Genomic DNA, 17260 nt, shown 5'->3' on the forward strand with positions numbered 1-17260 from the left:
CCAGTGCGTATCGTTTGAGAAATTTCTCTTGCAATGTAGAGTTAAAAAGCTGAGAAGAAGCAACTTGACAGCAGTTATTTTAACTAACCAATTACAGTTATTTTTGGAATGGCTTTTTTAAACTAATAAAGAATAAAACTTGTATTAAAGATTGCAAAAACAAAAATCTATCACTGCTTTTGCAGGGTTTGCGCCAATTAGCGGGATGTGTAGCAAATACCGCAGCTGTACCATTAATGAGGACACTGGCCTGGGTTTGGCATTCACCATCGCCCATGAATCAGGACACAAGTAAGGGTTTCCAAAGTACATTCAGCCTCGTTCAACCTTGTTCGACAATGAAATGAAAAATGTACCAAAATTTGTTTTAATTCATGTAAAAATAAATAATCTATTATAATGACAACTTCTGCATTTGTTACATGTGAAGTAGATGATTATGTCACCTGAATTTGTAGATAAAAATCTCTTTTTTTAACTCTCCAGTTTTGGAATGGTCCATGATGGTGAAGGGAATGTTTGTAAAAAGTCAGAAGGCAACATCATGTCTCCCACATTAGCTGGTCACAACGGTGTCTTCTCCTGGTCTGCTTGCAGCCGTCAGTACCTCAGCCGCTTCCTCAAGTAAGCAATTGGGGTTTTTTTTTTACTTTCATTGTGTTGACTAAAAGAAATTAAACTAGTGTTTTTAAGAATTTTCATGTCTGCCTTTTTGTTAGAGTTCACACAACAAACACAACAACTACATTTTTCAAACTGGCCACTTAATTAATTCATGCATTCATTGTGTTTTTTATTTTTAATGTGTCAAGTGAAAAATTGTACTTTTACCTATATAAAACCTGTAAAAGATTTTATATTTCAAAAGCAATTTTAAAGCTTTGAATGAACAAGAGGCTACATGCAATTAAGTAAAGAATGTAGTTACCATAGCAGCTAATTTAAGTGAAATATGGTCCTACATTTCTCTTAGTGCTCTTTTACAAAATGCACTTTTATTGTGCATCAAGATGCATGCTTGTAAAAGCCGTAAGTTTGCATGGCAGTTGGTTTGTGCACTGTTCTGCTTATAGCCTGCTCTCCCAAGCGGGAAAACAGCCATCACAGACAACGCGCCCATGTGTCTGGACATGTTTCTATTTGTCTGTGGATGTAGGTGTGTGTGTCTGTGTGCGTGTATACTTGAAACTAGATAGCTCAGAGTCAGTGCCCACCACTAAATTTACCCGTGTGTTAGCTGAACTGTCAGGTCTCCCCTCTCAGAGTGGCGGAGACAGACAGTGTATTTCCTCGCTGAGTTATTAGAGCTGGGATGACCTCAACCTCGTTAGAGCTGTCAGTTTTATATTAAACTCCCATCACCTCTTGAGGTCACATGGAGGAGAGCGCTGAAACATTAAACCATCAAGGAGTCGTCATCTTGCATTATTACTGAATGATATTATTGCTGAAATGTTGTATGTTTTCCTAGCTGCAATCATGAGACTCCACAGTGTCTCCTTCATCTGCTATGGAGAGAAGCGTTATGTCAGCCAGCAGAGTTTATATTACACTCACTCTAGATCTACTTCTCTTCAGTCAGCCATGACAGACAGGCCGGACTGTACGCATGGTCAGATGCTTTATCCCTCCATGCCTAACATGGATGGATAATCTTCACGTCAGTGAAAGCAAATTCCTTAAAAGCCAGTTGAAGTTGTTTTTGTTGTTGAAGCTGGTGAAACCAACCAGAAAGCTTCAAGATCCCCTTCTCTCTCAGACTCCTCTGAGAAATGTGCTTATTTAGCTCCTTGCTGAGAGTTTAAGGAAGGAGTGAAGCATTTGTAGCAACTGATTAGGCAGAGAAATCAAGCTGGAAAGGATGTGTAGCAGGTCTAAAGAGTACTTTGAGGAGCTGAGGAGTGAAGAAAATGAGAGGGCAGGAATGGATGGATGGAGCACAGGTAGTGAAGTGCAGTAGGGACTAAGTGAGGGAAGCTATGAAGAGGATGAAGAGCACAAGGAGAGGTAGTCCAAATGGCATACCTGTTGAGGTATAGAGATGTTTAGGAGAAAGGGCTTTGGAGTTTTTAACCACATTGTTTAGCACAAGCCTGGGGAGTGAGAGGATGTGTAAGGAATCGAGAAGAAGTGTACTGTGCCAGTTTGCAGGAACAAGGGTGATGTGCAAAGCTGTAGTAGGTCCAGTGGGATAAAGCTGATAAGGCATACCATGAAGCTCTAGGAAAGAGTTGTTGAAGCTAGGCTGAGAAGAGAGGTGATGATTAGTGAGCAGCAGCATGGCAGAGAAGTGCACTACAGATGTGATGTTTGCTTTGAGAGTGTTGATGGAAAAGTTGAGTTGCACTGTCTTTGTAGATCTAGAGAAACCATATGATACAATGCCAAGAGAGGAGTTGTGGTATTATACGAGGATGTTGGGAGTAGCAGTGAAGTATGTGAGGGTGATGCAGGACATGTACTGAAGGTGGACGAGTCAGCCATCTAAAGCATCGGACAGTGCACAAGAGAGGTGAAGAATAGAGTGCAGGCAGGGTGTAGTGGCTGGAGTATCAGGGGTGATTTTCGACAGAAGGATAATAGCAAAAGTGTAAGGACAAGTTTATAAGACGGTAGTGAGACCTGCTATGATGTCTGGTTTGGAGACAGTAGCACAAAAAAAGACGAGAAGCCAACCAGAAGTGGTAGAGTTGAACATGCTAATATTTTCACTAGGAGTGACGAGGATGGACCAGATTAGAAATGAGTATATTAGATGGACTGCTCAGGATTTGCAGTTTGGAAAGAAACTTTTAGAGTGGAAGGCTGAAATGGTTTGGGCATGTGCAAAGAAGAGAAACTTGGTACATTAAACAGGGGGAGCTGAATATGGACTTGCCATGCAGGAGGGAAAGAGGAAGAGCACAGGAAAGATTTCTGGACAAAGAGAGGACATGCAGAGGAGACAGAGGACAGAGGAGGATACTAAAGATAGGGTGAGATGCAAGCCACTGCAGCAACCCCTAATGGGAGCAGCTGAATGAAGAAGAAGCTCCATCAGAGTTGCAGAAAAAGTCTCTACATGGTTTGCAGATTGTGACCATTTCTAGTTAGCTTATCTTAATTTAGCATAGCATATCTCAGCCTAAAAACTAGGACAGGCCGGCTATGCTAAAGTAATAAAACCAATCATTTCCATCTGTAAAACAGATATACTACATTATATCTTGTCAGTCATAATAATCAAATGACAAACAGCATGCAAAATGTTTCCGTTTTAGAAATGCAGTTAGTGAGACTTTGTTACTTACGGACTTAATTTAAAATTAAGCTAATAGGAAGTTTGCAAGCAGCGAACATACTGTAAACATAAAATGTGTTTACAGTATGTTTGTTGGACGCTGGTTTGTTTGATATGTTTGGTTGACACTCAGCAATGTTAATCAAAAAGTCTTGCAGATAAATGTTCTTCAGCTATGAGTCTGCTTGTGACCAGTCTTATCTAAACCTTTTATGATTTTTTTTTCAGCAGTTTGCTGTCTGTGTTTTATGTGCCAACAAAAAAATAGATAGATATAAATAGCCCTCGGTCTGGATGGGGTGAGCCTGTAGATCCTGAGGGAATCATGGAAAAGAAAGGATGCTTTTTTATCTTTAGCTGATGAGAATCTTGTGTACATTTTTTAGGGAGGGGGTAAATTTTGTCTTAAGCCTCTTGCCCTCAAGAGATCCTACAAATCATTTTGTAATTTTACTTGTGAATTACATTAAGTCCTCCCAATCTTTACTTGAGTCCTTGCTGATATGTGTGATTACACAGTACTGTAAATGTAATGTATTTTTCAGAAACCATATTATGTGAATAATGTAGAATACCAGAATATTGCACTTGTAGAACAGACATTGTTCTCTTTAGACACACAGGGCCCATAAAGCAATGGAAGATCTCACATATACACACACAGACACTCATACACTCTGCTAAAGCAATCAGGACCACTCACTAACACAATGAACCATTCCAGCATATTTTGCCTTTTCATGCTCTTTCCACCATATTCTTGTAATATATTCCCCGACTGCAGCGTTTAAGCTGTAAAACATCGCTGTATAGTAACCAGTGATATCAGTTAACATTGGAAACCCCCTGCTGGTGTTAGGATATGAGCGATATGGGCAAGGACTTTTTATGTCTGTCATAATTGAGTGTCTGATGCATTAAAACATTACCCACAGGTTTTGAGTTTGCCAACTTGTTATGTTACCATAGCTACATTTTACAGTTGTCACTGTGCTGGGAACAATGGAACACGTGGAGTGATGCTCGCTTTTGGAATTTCTATGTGCACAGCAGGCAGTCTCATATGCCAGCTACTTAACTCTTTTTTGTGCTTTTCCTTTGCTATCTCCCTATCAAATTCCCCAGTTCTGCCCAGGCTTTGTGCCTATCAGATGAACCAAGAGCAATCACAGAGTATCAATACCCTGAGAAGCTGCCTGGCGAGCTGTACGATGCAGACACACAATGCAAATGGCAGTTTGGGGAGAAGGCCAAACTCTGCACCCTTGATTTTAAGAAGGTAATAAAACTGATTTGGACTCTCTTATGCCATCTAATGCTAATTTAAAAACAGGTTTATAATCCCAGTCAGGGATTTTATCACCACATCTACTGGAACGTGAGCATTTGATACGTTTTTTTAACAATCATGTGTTGCTAGTTAGGGGGAAAAAAGTCAAAGAATGCAAGAGTGGGATGGGATGAATGAGGTAGAGGAAAAATCAAATAAAAAGAGGAAGGAAAAGAGAAACTGATCCGGGTTACATGCCCTTGTGCATGTACACACATATGCATCCACACACAAAGACTGAGACTCGAAGACTGCCCATGATATACTGTACTCACTGGGATAGATGACTAAATATATATACACTGGAGCATTGCCAGTGGGAATCTCTGCTCGTTGCTCTCCCATTGTCTCATTGCTGCTGATCTTACTGTTAGAAATACTCTCCCAGATAATCCGAATAGGGCTTTAAATACTTGTTAAATGTAATCAGTCTTAAAATATAGTATCCCACCTGAACCTCAGTTGAGCCAAAGCTGCACCTGTATTGTTTGAACCATTCAGGCAAGGATGTTCTCAGTGTTTAGATGAAATACAAAGCTCTCTGAAGAAACAAACAAGGTTAAACCATCCATCTACCCCACAGACCCTTAGCAGCCAATAGTTCATTTTTGTCACAGACCCTCTAACAGATTATTGTGACCTTTTTTGTATACTACAATGGCGCACATATTTGCAGCACCATAGCATTTAGTCACACACAGGATAAAGGTTTCTATTTGTTGCAGTCAAGTGGACCAGTATAAAAATCTGATAATATATGTACTGCAATTTTGTGCTTTGTATTCATTTATTTTAACATTTTATTTTAACCTGTCTTGTTCCTTTATCATTTTCTGTGTAGCAAATTTTCTTCATCTGGAAGATATCATTACCAAAAATGATCAACGATAAAGCAAGATGGATATTTAATGCTTTGTAATAAAGTTACTGCAGTATGTATCAAATATGTTATGTCTGCAGTATGGGACTAGAAGCAAGTGACTTTTTTAATTTATGCTCTAAGAAATGCCAGTGCCAGTAGTAGCTGGCTTTGAATCCTAGGTCTTCTGCACATGCTGTCCTTCTTTGTGTGCTTATATAAACGTCTGAATATCCGTGGATTATTACATTTATAACATACGCTTGTGCACCTGGTAGCAGCAAGGTGCTCTGGACTGATAAATCTCCAAGCAGCCATTACACTCACTGTCTTTCTGAGCACTTGTTACTCATAAAAAATAAAACAGCCCACAAGAATCGGCCTCAGCGGCGCAGTTCATGGTGTAATGAATTCTTTTTTCACTAAACTTTTTGGCAGCTGTTGTCAAGATAAGGTACCACTGGAGGGAACAAATGATACTCTCTGCGGTTAGATAGGGATGGGCTATTCTATAGGAAAAATTGAATAATGTTAATGGGCGTTTTTCTTTCTTTCTCAGCCTCTGACACACTGTCCATCATTTCTCTCTGTCTCTCCTCCCATCGCTAACCGCTCTCTGCCATTATTTTACTGCTACAAACGGCCCGAGCAAGCGAAACAGATGGACAAATAGTCCTTGGGATGAATTCCATGGTGGCTTTTGGCAGCAGCAAGCTGAGGCTGAGGTGTCTGTCAGCATCTGCACTGAGTTGTCAAAATCTGATATAGTCATTCAAATAGCAACAGAGTAGACATGTTAAAAAGCAGCAGGCTGTGTTTCTCAGGCAATGCGAGCAGGGAAACAGGCCGGTGCTCCCAGCTGAATCTTTAATGACTGAGTAACACAGCCATTACATCATGTAAGTTTGGTAAAACAGTTGTGCCCTGTTAATACTTTGTCCTAATCTTCATGTTCTGTGTTACTTCTTCACTTTGGTGTTTCACTTCCTCAAAGCTGAAGATCACTACGTCGATCCGCAACAGAGATGATGTTGGAACCACTTAGACCAGATTTTATGTATCGATGCTGATGTCTTTACCGTAGCTACTGAAGCATAAATATTTTGGAGATTCACATTTGCTGCACACGGGAAGCTCTCCAGAAAATAATTATTCAGACAGTTGCAGATTCAGCAAGATTCCTTCAACATGTTTTATTAGCTCTCAAGAGGCAAAATCAAAATGCTATTACAAGTGATCATTTTTCCCCACTGCAAGCTTTGTTTACAGCTATTGTGAGGAGGATCGTGATGATCCAGTTTCTGGAATCTGGAGCAAGAAGTAAGTTAAGGTTTCCATGTTTCTCTCTCTTATGTTGTTCCAGGATATCTGCAAGGCTCTGTGGTGCCACCGTGTTGGGAGGAAGTGTGAGACCAAATTCATGCCAGCTGCTGAGGGCTCTGCTTGCGGCCCCGATATGGTGACTTAACACATGATGTAGTGCGTGTGTGCGCATGTGTGGGTATGGCGATGTGTTTGGTTAAAGGGGTTGACACTCACAGGCTTTTTTACCTCAAGAGTGGCATCACATGAGTGGCATGGGAGCCGCTGACTTCTACTGGAATCTTTTATCCATTTCCTTAGAGGCATTTGAAGCGGAAGACAGTTCCAACCGCTAGCAGGAAAATGAAGATACCTTCTTCAAAATGTCATTTGTACACTGGAAAAAAAGTCCACAATCTATTCAGGGCATAGAGTTAGCTTTTAGTCATATCACCAATAAGATAACCTTTGTTTCTTGATAGCCAAAGGAGCCAAAATGTTCCTCCAATTGATATGGCATTTAGCAAACATTGCCTTTATTCTTTAGGACAGCCTAAACAAGAGCCCCACACACATTTCCTCTCAGTTTTGGTGAGAAAAATACCATCCAACAGAGTAACACAACTCAGTAAGAGAGTTTTACTCTGTTATGTGTGCTAACTTAAGAAAAGTGGATTTAAACACGTCTATTGAAAAATGACTTCACTCTCAGGGCAAATTCTCCTTCCTGCATATCAGTTGCCCTAGCAGTGTTTTGGCAGTGTGCTTCTTTACATTACCAAGCGTGTAAAAGTATAAGCGGGGGAAAGCTTGTAAAAATGGGAAACACATTCTTTGACTTAGGGATACCACAGACCTTTAAGTCAGTAAGCTGCAAAGGACAATAAGCCATAGCTATGAATACACTGAAAAGGCAACAATGATGTGCATAGCCTTATAAAAGTAACATTTATTGAGTGTTTTATTGTTATGTAGTGTTAAGTCCAGCTATTTGAAAGCAAATGGCTTGAACTGAGTGATACTACACTTCTTTTAACTGCTTTTTGCTTACATAGCAATGGCCTCATATCCCAGCACAGACTATTTAAGTTATTTTCAAGCCAAATCAGCAACTTTACTTTGATTTAGTACATTTGAGGGTAGTGTAAATGAAAACTCCTTTTTTTTCTTTTGCTCTAGGTACCACTCTGTCCTTCCTTCTTTTACCTCAGGGAGCAGCTGCAGTTCGTTTGTTGCTGATGTGGCAGAAATATGCAATTGGCTTGGATCCAAAAAGCAATCTGCGCTCTTTATTTATTCTTTGTTTTCTTTTTCATTCTTCTTTTCAAGATGATTCCCCCCCGAGGCTTGCTCTTTCTCTTACCCTCACTCCCCTGACAGCTTCTCATCAACGTTTGCATCTCAATATATTAAACTTGATGGTTTAATCTCGCGCTCCCCCTCCACGGGAAAATTAACCGAGCACAAACACTGACTGCCTCACACAGGAATCTGCGGCACTCAGCCGCAGGGGGAAAACTGAGGGGAAATCAGCTGTTCTAGTTCTTAGTCAAGGACCATGAGATTAGTTGGTAAGGTGTGCATGAGTCTGCATATGCTGGCGTGTGGGTCTGTGGTCTCTTGTGTAGTTATTGTTCACATAGTGAGAACAAGAACAGTTGCATATGTTCGATGTATGGACATAGCACAGCTTATGCAATACCAGTGTGTGTGGAATTCTGGGAGAAGAAGTACACTGAAGCTGATTAATGATTCGGCCTTTGATGTATGTACTCGATTGTGGCTTTGAGTTTTCCCTGTACGATAACCATCATTGCATGCAGTCCAAAGAAGTGCAGAAACATATTTAAAGATTTTTATTTTTTTTTATCCACTATCGTGTAATCTTCGGTTTTGCCTGCTGCCTTAAGGGACACATTTGGCAGTGTTCACTGCTCGAAAGCTGCTTGGTCAGAAGCAGCTAGTAACACTATATGCACATGGCTTTTCAGTCCACCAGAGATCAGAATGAAAGAGAAATTGGTCTTTGAAAATTGAAAGAGCATGAGATGACCTTGAAAAGGTTTTACTGGTAGACTGTGAACATGTAACCAGGACTGGGCCACAGTTAAAAAAAAACACAAAACAAAACAGTACAGTAAGCACAGTAAGTCATGTCTTGACGTGGCAGAGGTGAACATAATAAGGCACATTTGCAGTGCAATCAAATCAAGTATTAAACAGATTTTAACCTCACTGCTCTTCTCTACAAAATCTCTGTTAAGTCCAGTCCCACAGACTTGCACGGATGTTAGAATAGCACTTGCCAGTGAGTTTGCAGCCAGCATGTTCAGTGATCCTATTAATGACCACAGCACACTCTACCTAGAACAGAGCGTTCCCCATAATGAGAAATGCATGCCACATGCTACATATGAGAAACGGTAAAGATGGACGATGCTGCAGTCTGATTGTGTGTGAGTTCACTCGTGATTAAGATAAAAACGGGTCTAGTTTTGACAGTTTCTATTTGAACCCCCATTCTGCTGCATCTTTCTCTTTCCCATATATCAATGCTCTTTTGTTCCCTTCAGTGGTGTCGTCGGGGCCAGTGTGTGAAACAGGGTGATGAGGGTCCAAGGCCTCAGCATGGCCACTGGTCAGAGTGGTCCACCTGGTCTACATGCTCTAGAAGCTGTGAGAGCGGCGTTACATATCGTGAGAGGCAATGCAACAACCCCAGGTAGGGAAAGACAAAGCAATGGCCTCTGACATTATATTTACATAGAATCTTACATAGCATTAGAAAAACATAAATGTACAAGTGACTACAAACTTTACTCAAAACCTCTTCTGTCTGTATTGCTAGCTGACAGTTAACACAAAAACTGAAGCGGCACCTAGTTTTCTCTATATTTAAAAGTCCTCACATCCACTTGTCCTTAGTATCCTTTTAAAAACTTTTAATGATTTTTAAGCCAGACTAAAATAATTTTTGGATTTTAAATTAACTTAGGAGCGTCCTGGAATGGGAGTCTTATCATTGATATTGTTTTAAGTATCACAAATAAGTGTTTGTGTTCTAATTAAACAATTAAGATAAGAATTAAGAATAATGATATACTGAATGATTATTGAGCTTTAGATGTGTTTCTAGACCGACTCAGGACAAACCTTGTTAGCTGTTAATCCTCGTATCCAGTCTTTATGCTAAGCTATATGCTAACTATCATACTGCTGCCAGATAATACCACACTAACACATGTCCTCACAGCAAGTGTTACTTTGAACTACTACTGAATACACTACGAACAGTTCTACTAAATGGTGTTAAAAGTCTACTAAAAGTCATCATCTGTCAAAGTATAGTTTTCTAGTTGTATAATTTCTTACTATAACATGCAGAAGACTTGGATGGCCTGTGGTACCTCTGATTGTTTGACTAAGGGCCAACAGTATATTAAGAATTGTGATTAAGTCACACAAGTCTGTCACTTATCTGCTAATTTAGCCCCCAACTCATCAGTCACTCATGATTATTGCCACTGTCAGTCAGTCAGGGGCCCCTATTCCAAATGCTGGGACTTCCTTTTTATCATGTCATGCCAAGATCCTGACAAGTGGTGGGCTAAATTAGACAGAGAGTGAGGAGGAGAAAGAAAGACAAGGAAAGGAAAGCTGGTGGTGAAGGGTTAGAAGGACAAAGACAGGCAAGTGGAATAAAGTGGGAGGAGGAGGGGGGGATGACAGAAAAGGGATTAAAAAGGTGAAAGATGAAATGCAGAGATATCAAACGAAAGAACACAACACAGAGAGAGTGGTTGGAGAGTTTGCAGCTGTTTTTGTCCCATCCAAGAGATTTTTAGGAACATAACCCGAGGATATACACCTGTGATTTCACAAGCCTTCACAAAGGCACACTTATACACACATATGGAGTGAAACATGCTCATGGATCAACACAATCAGAATTTCACAGACTCTACAGATAAAAACTATCTTAAATGTTTTATTACCATTAACATTATTTCAATGCTTTGCACTCTACTGTCACCCATGTTTGGGGTTTCAACACGAACATACAGTCACAGATAGAAGATGAAGAAAGAAGATCCATAAAATACTGGAAGCATGTTATTATGTGTTTCGTGCAGAAAAACCTTGAATTCTACACGTTTAAATCCATCTCTTTAGACCGGCATACGGAGGGAAGTTCTGCGAGGGTTCCTCCAGGTCATACAAACTTTGCAATACTGAAGACTGTCCCAGGAACACCATTGACTATAGAGCACAACAGTGTGCTGAGTTCAACGGCAAACAGTTCAGAGGCTGGTACTACACTTGGAGACCATACACTAGAGTGGATGGTGAGAAAGCTTTCCTCTTAAATTTAAAAAAAAAACTCGTAACTAAAGATTATTTGAAATGATAAAAGAGGCCTTTTTTATGGCCATTTTCTTTTTCTTCCAGATCAAGATCTATGCAAGCTCTACTGCTTTGCTGAAGGTTATGATTTCTTTTTTGCCTTGGCCAGCAAAGTTAAGGATGGGACACTCTGCTCACCAGACAGCTCTAATGTCTGCATTGATGGACTGTGTGAGGTAATGTTAAATGTTAAGTTGGAAAGTAACATGATGTGACCAAACCTTGATGTCAAAGTGCTACATTTATGTATATGGCGTGTGAGGTCTTTCAAAGTGGCTTCATGAAGTTTGACAATGGATGTAAGCAGTAAAGAACATCAACAGACTCTTTTATTTCTCCTGCTGTCTGCTACTTTAGATGTAATGAATAGTAAAATATTGACCTGTCACCACGTACATAATAAATGTTGGAATTTTGTAAATGTTGTAATCGAATGCGTACTGTGACGCAGTCTTGTGTTTTTATGTGTGTGAGCTACACTGTCATCAAAAGCGCTGATGATTTTCTTCCACAGAGAGTTGGCTGTGACCGTGTTTTAGGCTCCACAGCTGTGCCCGATGCTTGTGGGGTGTGTAAAGGAGACAACTCCACCTGCAAGATTTACAAAGGACAGTACACAAAACAGCATTTTACTAACCGTACGTCACAAATGAATTATTCACTTCATTGGTTTTTAGCGATTTTATTGGAAATGTTTTAAAACCTCATATTTGTTTTCATGTCCCACAAACTTTGTATGGTGCAGTCCTCACCATAAAATCTGTGTAGCCTAATATCATATTATTAACATTTTGTTTTGTTTGCTGGAGTTTTATGCCACTTTTAATGCTTATTTAAGGTCTTCTAATATTTCTCAGAGTACTATGCAGTGATAACCATCCCAGCTGGAGCTCGGAGCATCCGTGTGATTGAACTGAATTCCTCCACCTCCTACTTGGCTGTCAGGGACACACATAGACGCTACTACCTTAATGGCCACTGGACCGTGGACTGGCCTGGCCGACACCCCGTTGCTGGAGCAATTTTCGAGTACAAAAGACCATATAACAGACCAGAGAGTCTCATATCAGCTGGTCCCACCAATGAGACTCTAGTAATAGAGGTAGTAGGTCATTGGTCTCAGTAACATGATTAAGACCTACTTTCCTTCTCCTTTTTCTTTGTGACTTACTTGCCTGTTTATTACCTTTTTTCCTTTAGGTGCTGTTGCAGGGCTGGAATCCTGGTGTGCATTGGGAATATACTCTAAAGAAAGCTGATGAGAAACTGATGAAGAACCGCATCAAGCACAATTATACATGGGCTATCATACGCTCCCAGTGCTCAGCCACTTGTGCTGGAGGTACGAGCAAACATTTAAAAAATGCAATGTCTTTATTTTTAATTTTTATTTTTTTGGATTTATGTTTGTTTTTTCATAGATGCAACTTTTTAAGAAGCAATTTAAAATCTGTTGCACTGATGAAAAAGCACGCATCACCTCTAATCTTGATCTAAAACCGTAAATGAGGAGGACAATTTGTAGATCAGTAGACTAAGCCTAAAGCTTAGTTCTTGCCTCTCTGACCTTTAATCAGTCTTTTAGCTCCAGGTTAAATGGAGACGAGCGTGTTCCCATCATTACTGAGGGGACATTAGAGGCTCTTGGTTCAAACTGGTGGGACCTCTCCTTATTCAGCTGGAGACTTGCTATTACAAACACACACACACATTGCAAGCACACACATGCCTGCCTGCGACCAGTGGCCTTTGTCCCCTGGGCAGGTAATTTGTGGCCAGAGGTTGAGGAACAAGGGTGCATTGTGTAGGCATGGCTATATTTGTGCATGTGCGCTTGCTTAGCGTCATCACTGTGAACAAAGCTCTTAGTGTAGAATTCCTATTGATTGACCCTTGAGGTTAAAGTTGTCCACCCCGGTCTGCTGCAGTACCCCCTAGCCACCTCCACCTCAATGAATACTGATTGCAGGTTGTGATGAGTTGAGAGTCTTTTGCTTTATTAAAGAGTGTGACTGACTAAGTGACCTATATTAGCTCAGATGTACTGACTGACTCTGCCTAAGTTAAAATAATAATCAAAGTAGTCTTAAAACCTGATTTAAGGTTTACTTAGATTAATCAACACAATATGCAATTGTGCAAGAAGTCACTGATGCTAAAGCCACTTCAGTCAAACATGAATATTAGTTTAAGTTTATTAAAGATGAAAGGACAATCTGGTGATAAACTAGTAAAGTTAATTGAATCAAATTAAGTTTTTTGCACACATGTGAGACAAAAACATTTATTTGAATAACATATGTAGAAGTGGTGAACGTGTGGTTCCATCTCCCATCATGCAGTTTTGTTGATTTTATAGTAGTTAAATAGCAGATTGACGCAAAATGACAACTGTATTCTTTAAACATTTCTATGTTTACTGATCTATACCCTATGCAGGCCAAATGAACACCAAGTCAGCATGCTACAAAGACTTGAAAGTGCAGGTGAATGTGTCGTACTGCAATCCCAGATCAAGACCAGCTACTGGATTGATGCCCTGCAACACCCAACCGTGTCCTCCCAGGTCAGACCCTCAGCATTTTCATGTGTATTTGTTATGTTTGCTGATCATCCCCACTAGTCATCATGTATTATAAATTGTGTTAATTAATTTAAGTAGGTTTTCTAACATGTATAGTTTTTTTTTTCTCGTTTGGCTAACTGCATATCTGTTGGTCTACCGGTCCAACGTTTTCATCTAAAATAAAAAATCTGTGTTACGACTGGATGGGGCGGTTAAATGGTCCATTGGTCGTCACTGTCATGTCACAGCAAGAAGGGTGTGGTTGTACTGGTGTGACTGGGGCATAAATTTTAAGTTAACTGGCAAAATATTCTAAATTGGACATAAGTGTGAGTGTGATTGACCGTTTTTTTTTTTCTCTGTTTTAGCTCATATCTCGTAGAAATCAGCTTGGTTCATCTCCTTTCTGATTTCATGTTCACCCATATATCACAGGTAGCCATGCAACTCTGTACAGACAGTCACTGCATCCAGGAAATAAATCCCAGTGACTTCTGATTGTCATTAAATGGGTTACAGACATTCATGTTTAAATGCAGTCGCTTTCTTATTTTCCTAACTTTCCATCTGGCACCACCATTAGATTGAGACAAAACTATGGTCATATGCAGACTTCTGTTGTTAAGATGACTTTATGTAGTTACAACATCACAACTCATGCAAGTCAAACGAAATAATTTGTGACTTTTAAAAAAAATTGTGAATGACCTCATCAATATATCGGCGCTCTGGTTTTAGATGGCTCTCAGTCTGGACATTATTAAAAATGGTATTTGAATTGTGCAGACCTTTCCTCATATTTTCCAGATACATATTTTGGATGGAAAACAGCACAATGTTTGGCCCTTCAAGACTTCAGGCTTTGTCAATTATTCAGTTGTTCAGTTGACATATCCTGGAAGGGCCAGCGTCTACTTCTGGCTACGGGACAAAATGTGTTCAGTTGTAAATGGTGAACATTTTCTACATGCGTGCAATTCATGTTTGCACCTTAGGTAGCTAGAGGATCAGCTTTAGGGCCTCCAGCCAAGTATACTCACATCTAGTTATTGAAGGTAAAAACATGGCAGCGAATAGTATTCTGTCTACTTTGTTCTGGTGTTCTTACTCTCTCCCATCCTGCTATCTTCCTAGCTTCTCTCCTTTTCACCTTCTCTCTCCTTCACTCTTTCTCACTGCCACGTGTTGCTGGTCTGCAACACCTACACATCTGTTCTGCAATTTCTGTCAGAAGAGCTGTTTATTACTTGAGTAATTTCTTCCAAAGTTCCCACACTATCTCCTCATAGTAAAGCCAATGAAGAGTGTCAGGCAGGACTGACTATATGTTTTACCCTTTTCCAACCCGTTAAAGCACCTGCTTTGTGATGATGACATTATCCTCACTTCAAAATGAAAAATAACTTACATTTTGGCCAGAACATGCGTGTGAGACACAGGGAAGAAGGAGAAGTTCCACTGGATATTCTGTTCATGTCTTTATCCAGTTCAGCATGAAAACCCCACCAACTGTCAGGAATGGTTAGCTTCTGTGTTTGTTTAATGCAGCAGGCCAAGAACTTGTAAACCTATTCACATGGATCATCACTTTGGGACCTAAGCTCTTTGGCCATATCAGGATCCACCTAGAACTTTTTTTCTTTTAGATGTCCAGCGCATTGGGGTATGCAAAATGCACTGCCAGTTTCTTTGGTGGGACATGCTGGTTCACTTCCAAACTCTGCTGATCAGAGCATATTTTTCCCACAAGGCTATACCAGGATGCTGGCCCAAGACTAATTGGGAAGTAGGAAATGTTATCATAAGCTGAGATGCACTTCCAGATTGCTGTGGTTAAGCAGGCTTTCCCAGTTGTTGTAAAATGTCAGCGGGGTCACCTTGAGTGGCACAAACATATTGAGGGAAAGTGGGAGTGAGACCCACTCCTGATTTTGTGGTTTTAGGGTGTAGTTCTGTAGGATCTTGGCTACGTTTAGGTGGTTTGGTCACTGTCTGTATCCCTGATGCTAAGAGCCAACAAAGAGGAACAAAGATCAGTCAACATGGCCTGATGCTGTGGACATCATCGGAAGTGGTTCACCCGTTGACAGGCAAGATATATATGAACACACACAGGGGAAATGTCCCTCCCTTGTCTGCACTGCTCTGGTCAGTGTCATGTTGTGTAAAGTCCTGGCCAGAAGATGTGTGAGTGTAAGGCATTCTTAGGACAGCAGTGGTTTCAAATAACAGGAGAATTTGCGATTGCGTTGATGGTTTAAAATGGTTTCGAATATATAGATATGTTTTTTAAGACTGGATATTTACATACAGGGTGGGGCAAAGCATTTAAATATCACTAAATATCACCAAATGTCACTAAAACTGCAGGGACCAACTGATTATATTATTTCCAGTGCTCATTGTGAAAAGCATTGTCAGACTTTAATGAGGTCTGCAAAAAATAAATAAATAAGATAGTAAAAACTTTATTTTCGATTAAAAGCAGACAGGCTTTCCGTGCCTAAATGTTGTTTCTATTAAGGCAGAATGCTGAACTTTGTTACACTGTATCATGCAAACTGAAAACTGGCACTCAAACCTTTTGTGAATGAAAAGATCATTTTAGCTAGCAGAGATAAAAGCATGTCTGTCTTAAAATCAATACCGAAAGAATTTACCTAGAGGCTTTGTTAGGCTTTTGCTGAGGCATCCATTTCTCTGTGCCCCTATTGTGAGCATTTCCATGAACACTCTTAGCTCTTGAAATATCAGCCAAGTTCTTGCAAACGAAGGGGACGCTGCTGACAAGCTGTGCATTGATTCATGAGCAGAGAGGGATTTAGCTGGGACACTGACCTCATCTTGGTCAGGGTTGCATGTGCACGTGCAGCAAAATTCTCTTGTTGTATGTGCAATTGTGACTTTGTCCGCCACATTTATAAAAATGTCATGCAGTAGCCAAACCAAACCATCAAAAAAAACCTTACGAGAACTCTCCATAAAGTTCTTGAACTAGAAGAACTAGAAGGTCAGTTGGGCACAATAAGGCCTTGTTGCAGTCATGCTTGCTTTCTGTAATAATATTTAGTATTTCTATGAAATGTAATATAATGTGACAGGAGCCTCAAAGTTAATACATTTCATAGAAAGTTTTAAAAGCAAAGTCAACAAAATTGTCGTGGTGCTGCCGCTAATGCATTGCCTGCAATGTGTTTCTCAAGGGGCGGTGTGTCTGCGCTTGTGTGCCTAAAATGTGATGCAACATATACAGCAACATCTTGCATGCAATCATGCTGCATGATGCTGTTGTTGTTTTTGCCAAAAGCAGAATGAGTGGCCATCAGCTGCTGCCTGGCTTGCTTGCACAGAAGACATGGCAGGGCAGCAGAAGGTGGTGACTTCAGTTACTTCTGAAGCTCTTTTCCACCCACACTTTCTCACCCTCTCATTAAGACAAATTTCAGTGTCCCTACTCCAACCCCACCTCAAAATCAGAGCCGCCAGCAGTCTTAAACTGCAGCAGTCTGTTAGCTCATA

General features: G+C 40.3%; 1 protein-coding gene across 1 annotated transcript in view; it reads left to right on the forward strand.

Moving 5' to 3' along the window:
* adamts16 (ADAM metallopeptidase with thrombospondin type 1 motif, 16) overlaps nt 1-17260 on the forward strand; it is a 51395-nt gene that overhangs the window by 22260 nt on the left and 11875 nt on the right. The window contains exons 8-18 of the mRNA XM_026185423.2: nt 186-291; nt 487-624; nt 4406-4559; nt 6833-6928; nt 9345-9493; nt 10945-11117; nt 11221-11351; nt 11690-11813; nt 12033-12277; nt 12376-12517; nt 13615-13741. Of these exons, the coding sequence (XP_026041208.2) occupies nt 186-291; nt 487-624; nt 4406-4559; nt 6833-6928; nt 9345-9493; nt 10945-11117; nt 11221-11351; nt 11690-11813; nt 12033-12277; nt 12376-12517; nt 13615-13741 (1585 nt within the window). The remainder of the gene's footprint in view (nt 1-185; nt 292-486; nt 625-4405; nt 4560-6832; nt 6929-9344; nt 9494-10944; nt 11118-11220; nt 11352-11689; nt 11814-12032; nt 12278-12375; nt 12518-13614; nt 13742-17260) is intronic.

The sequence above is a fragment of the Astatotilapia calliptera genome, chromosome 11, assembly GCF_964374335.1.
Source record: "Astatotilapia calliptera chromosome 11, fAstCal68.1, whole genome shotgun sequence".
NCBI lineage: Eukaryota > Metazoa > Chordata > Actinopteri > Cichliformes > Cichlidae > Astatotilapia > Astatotilapia calliptera.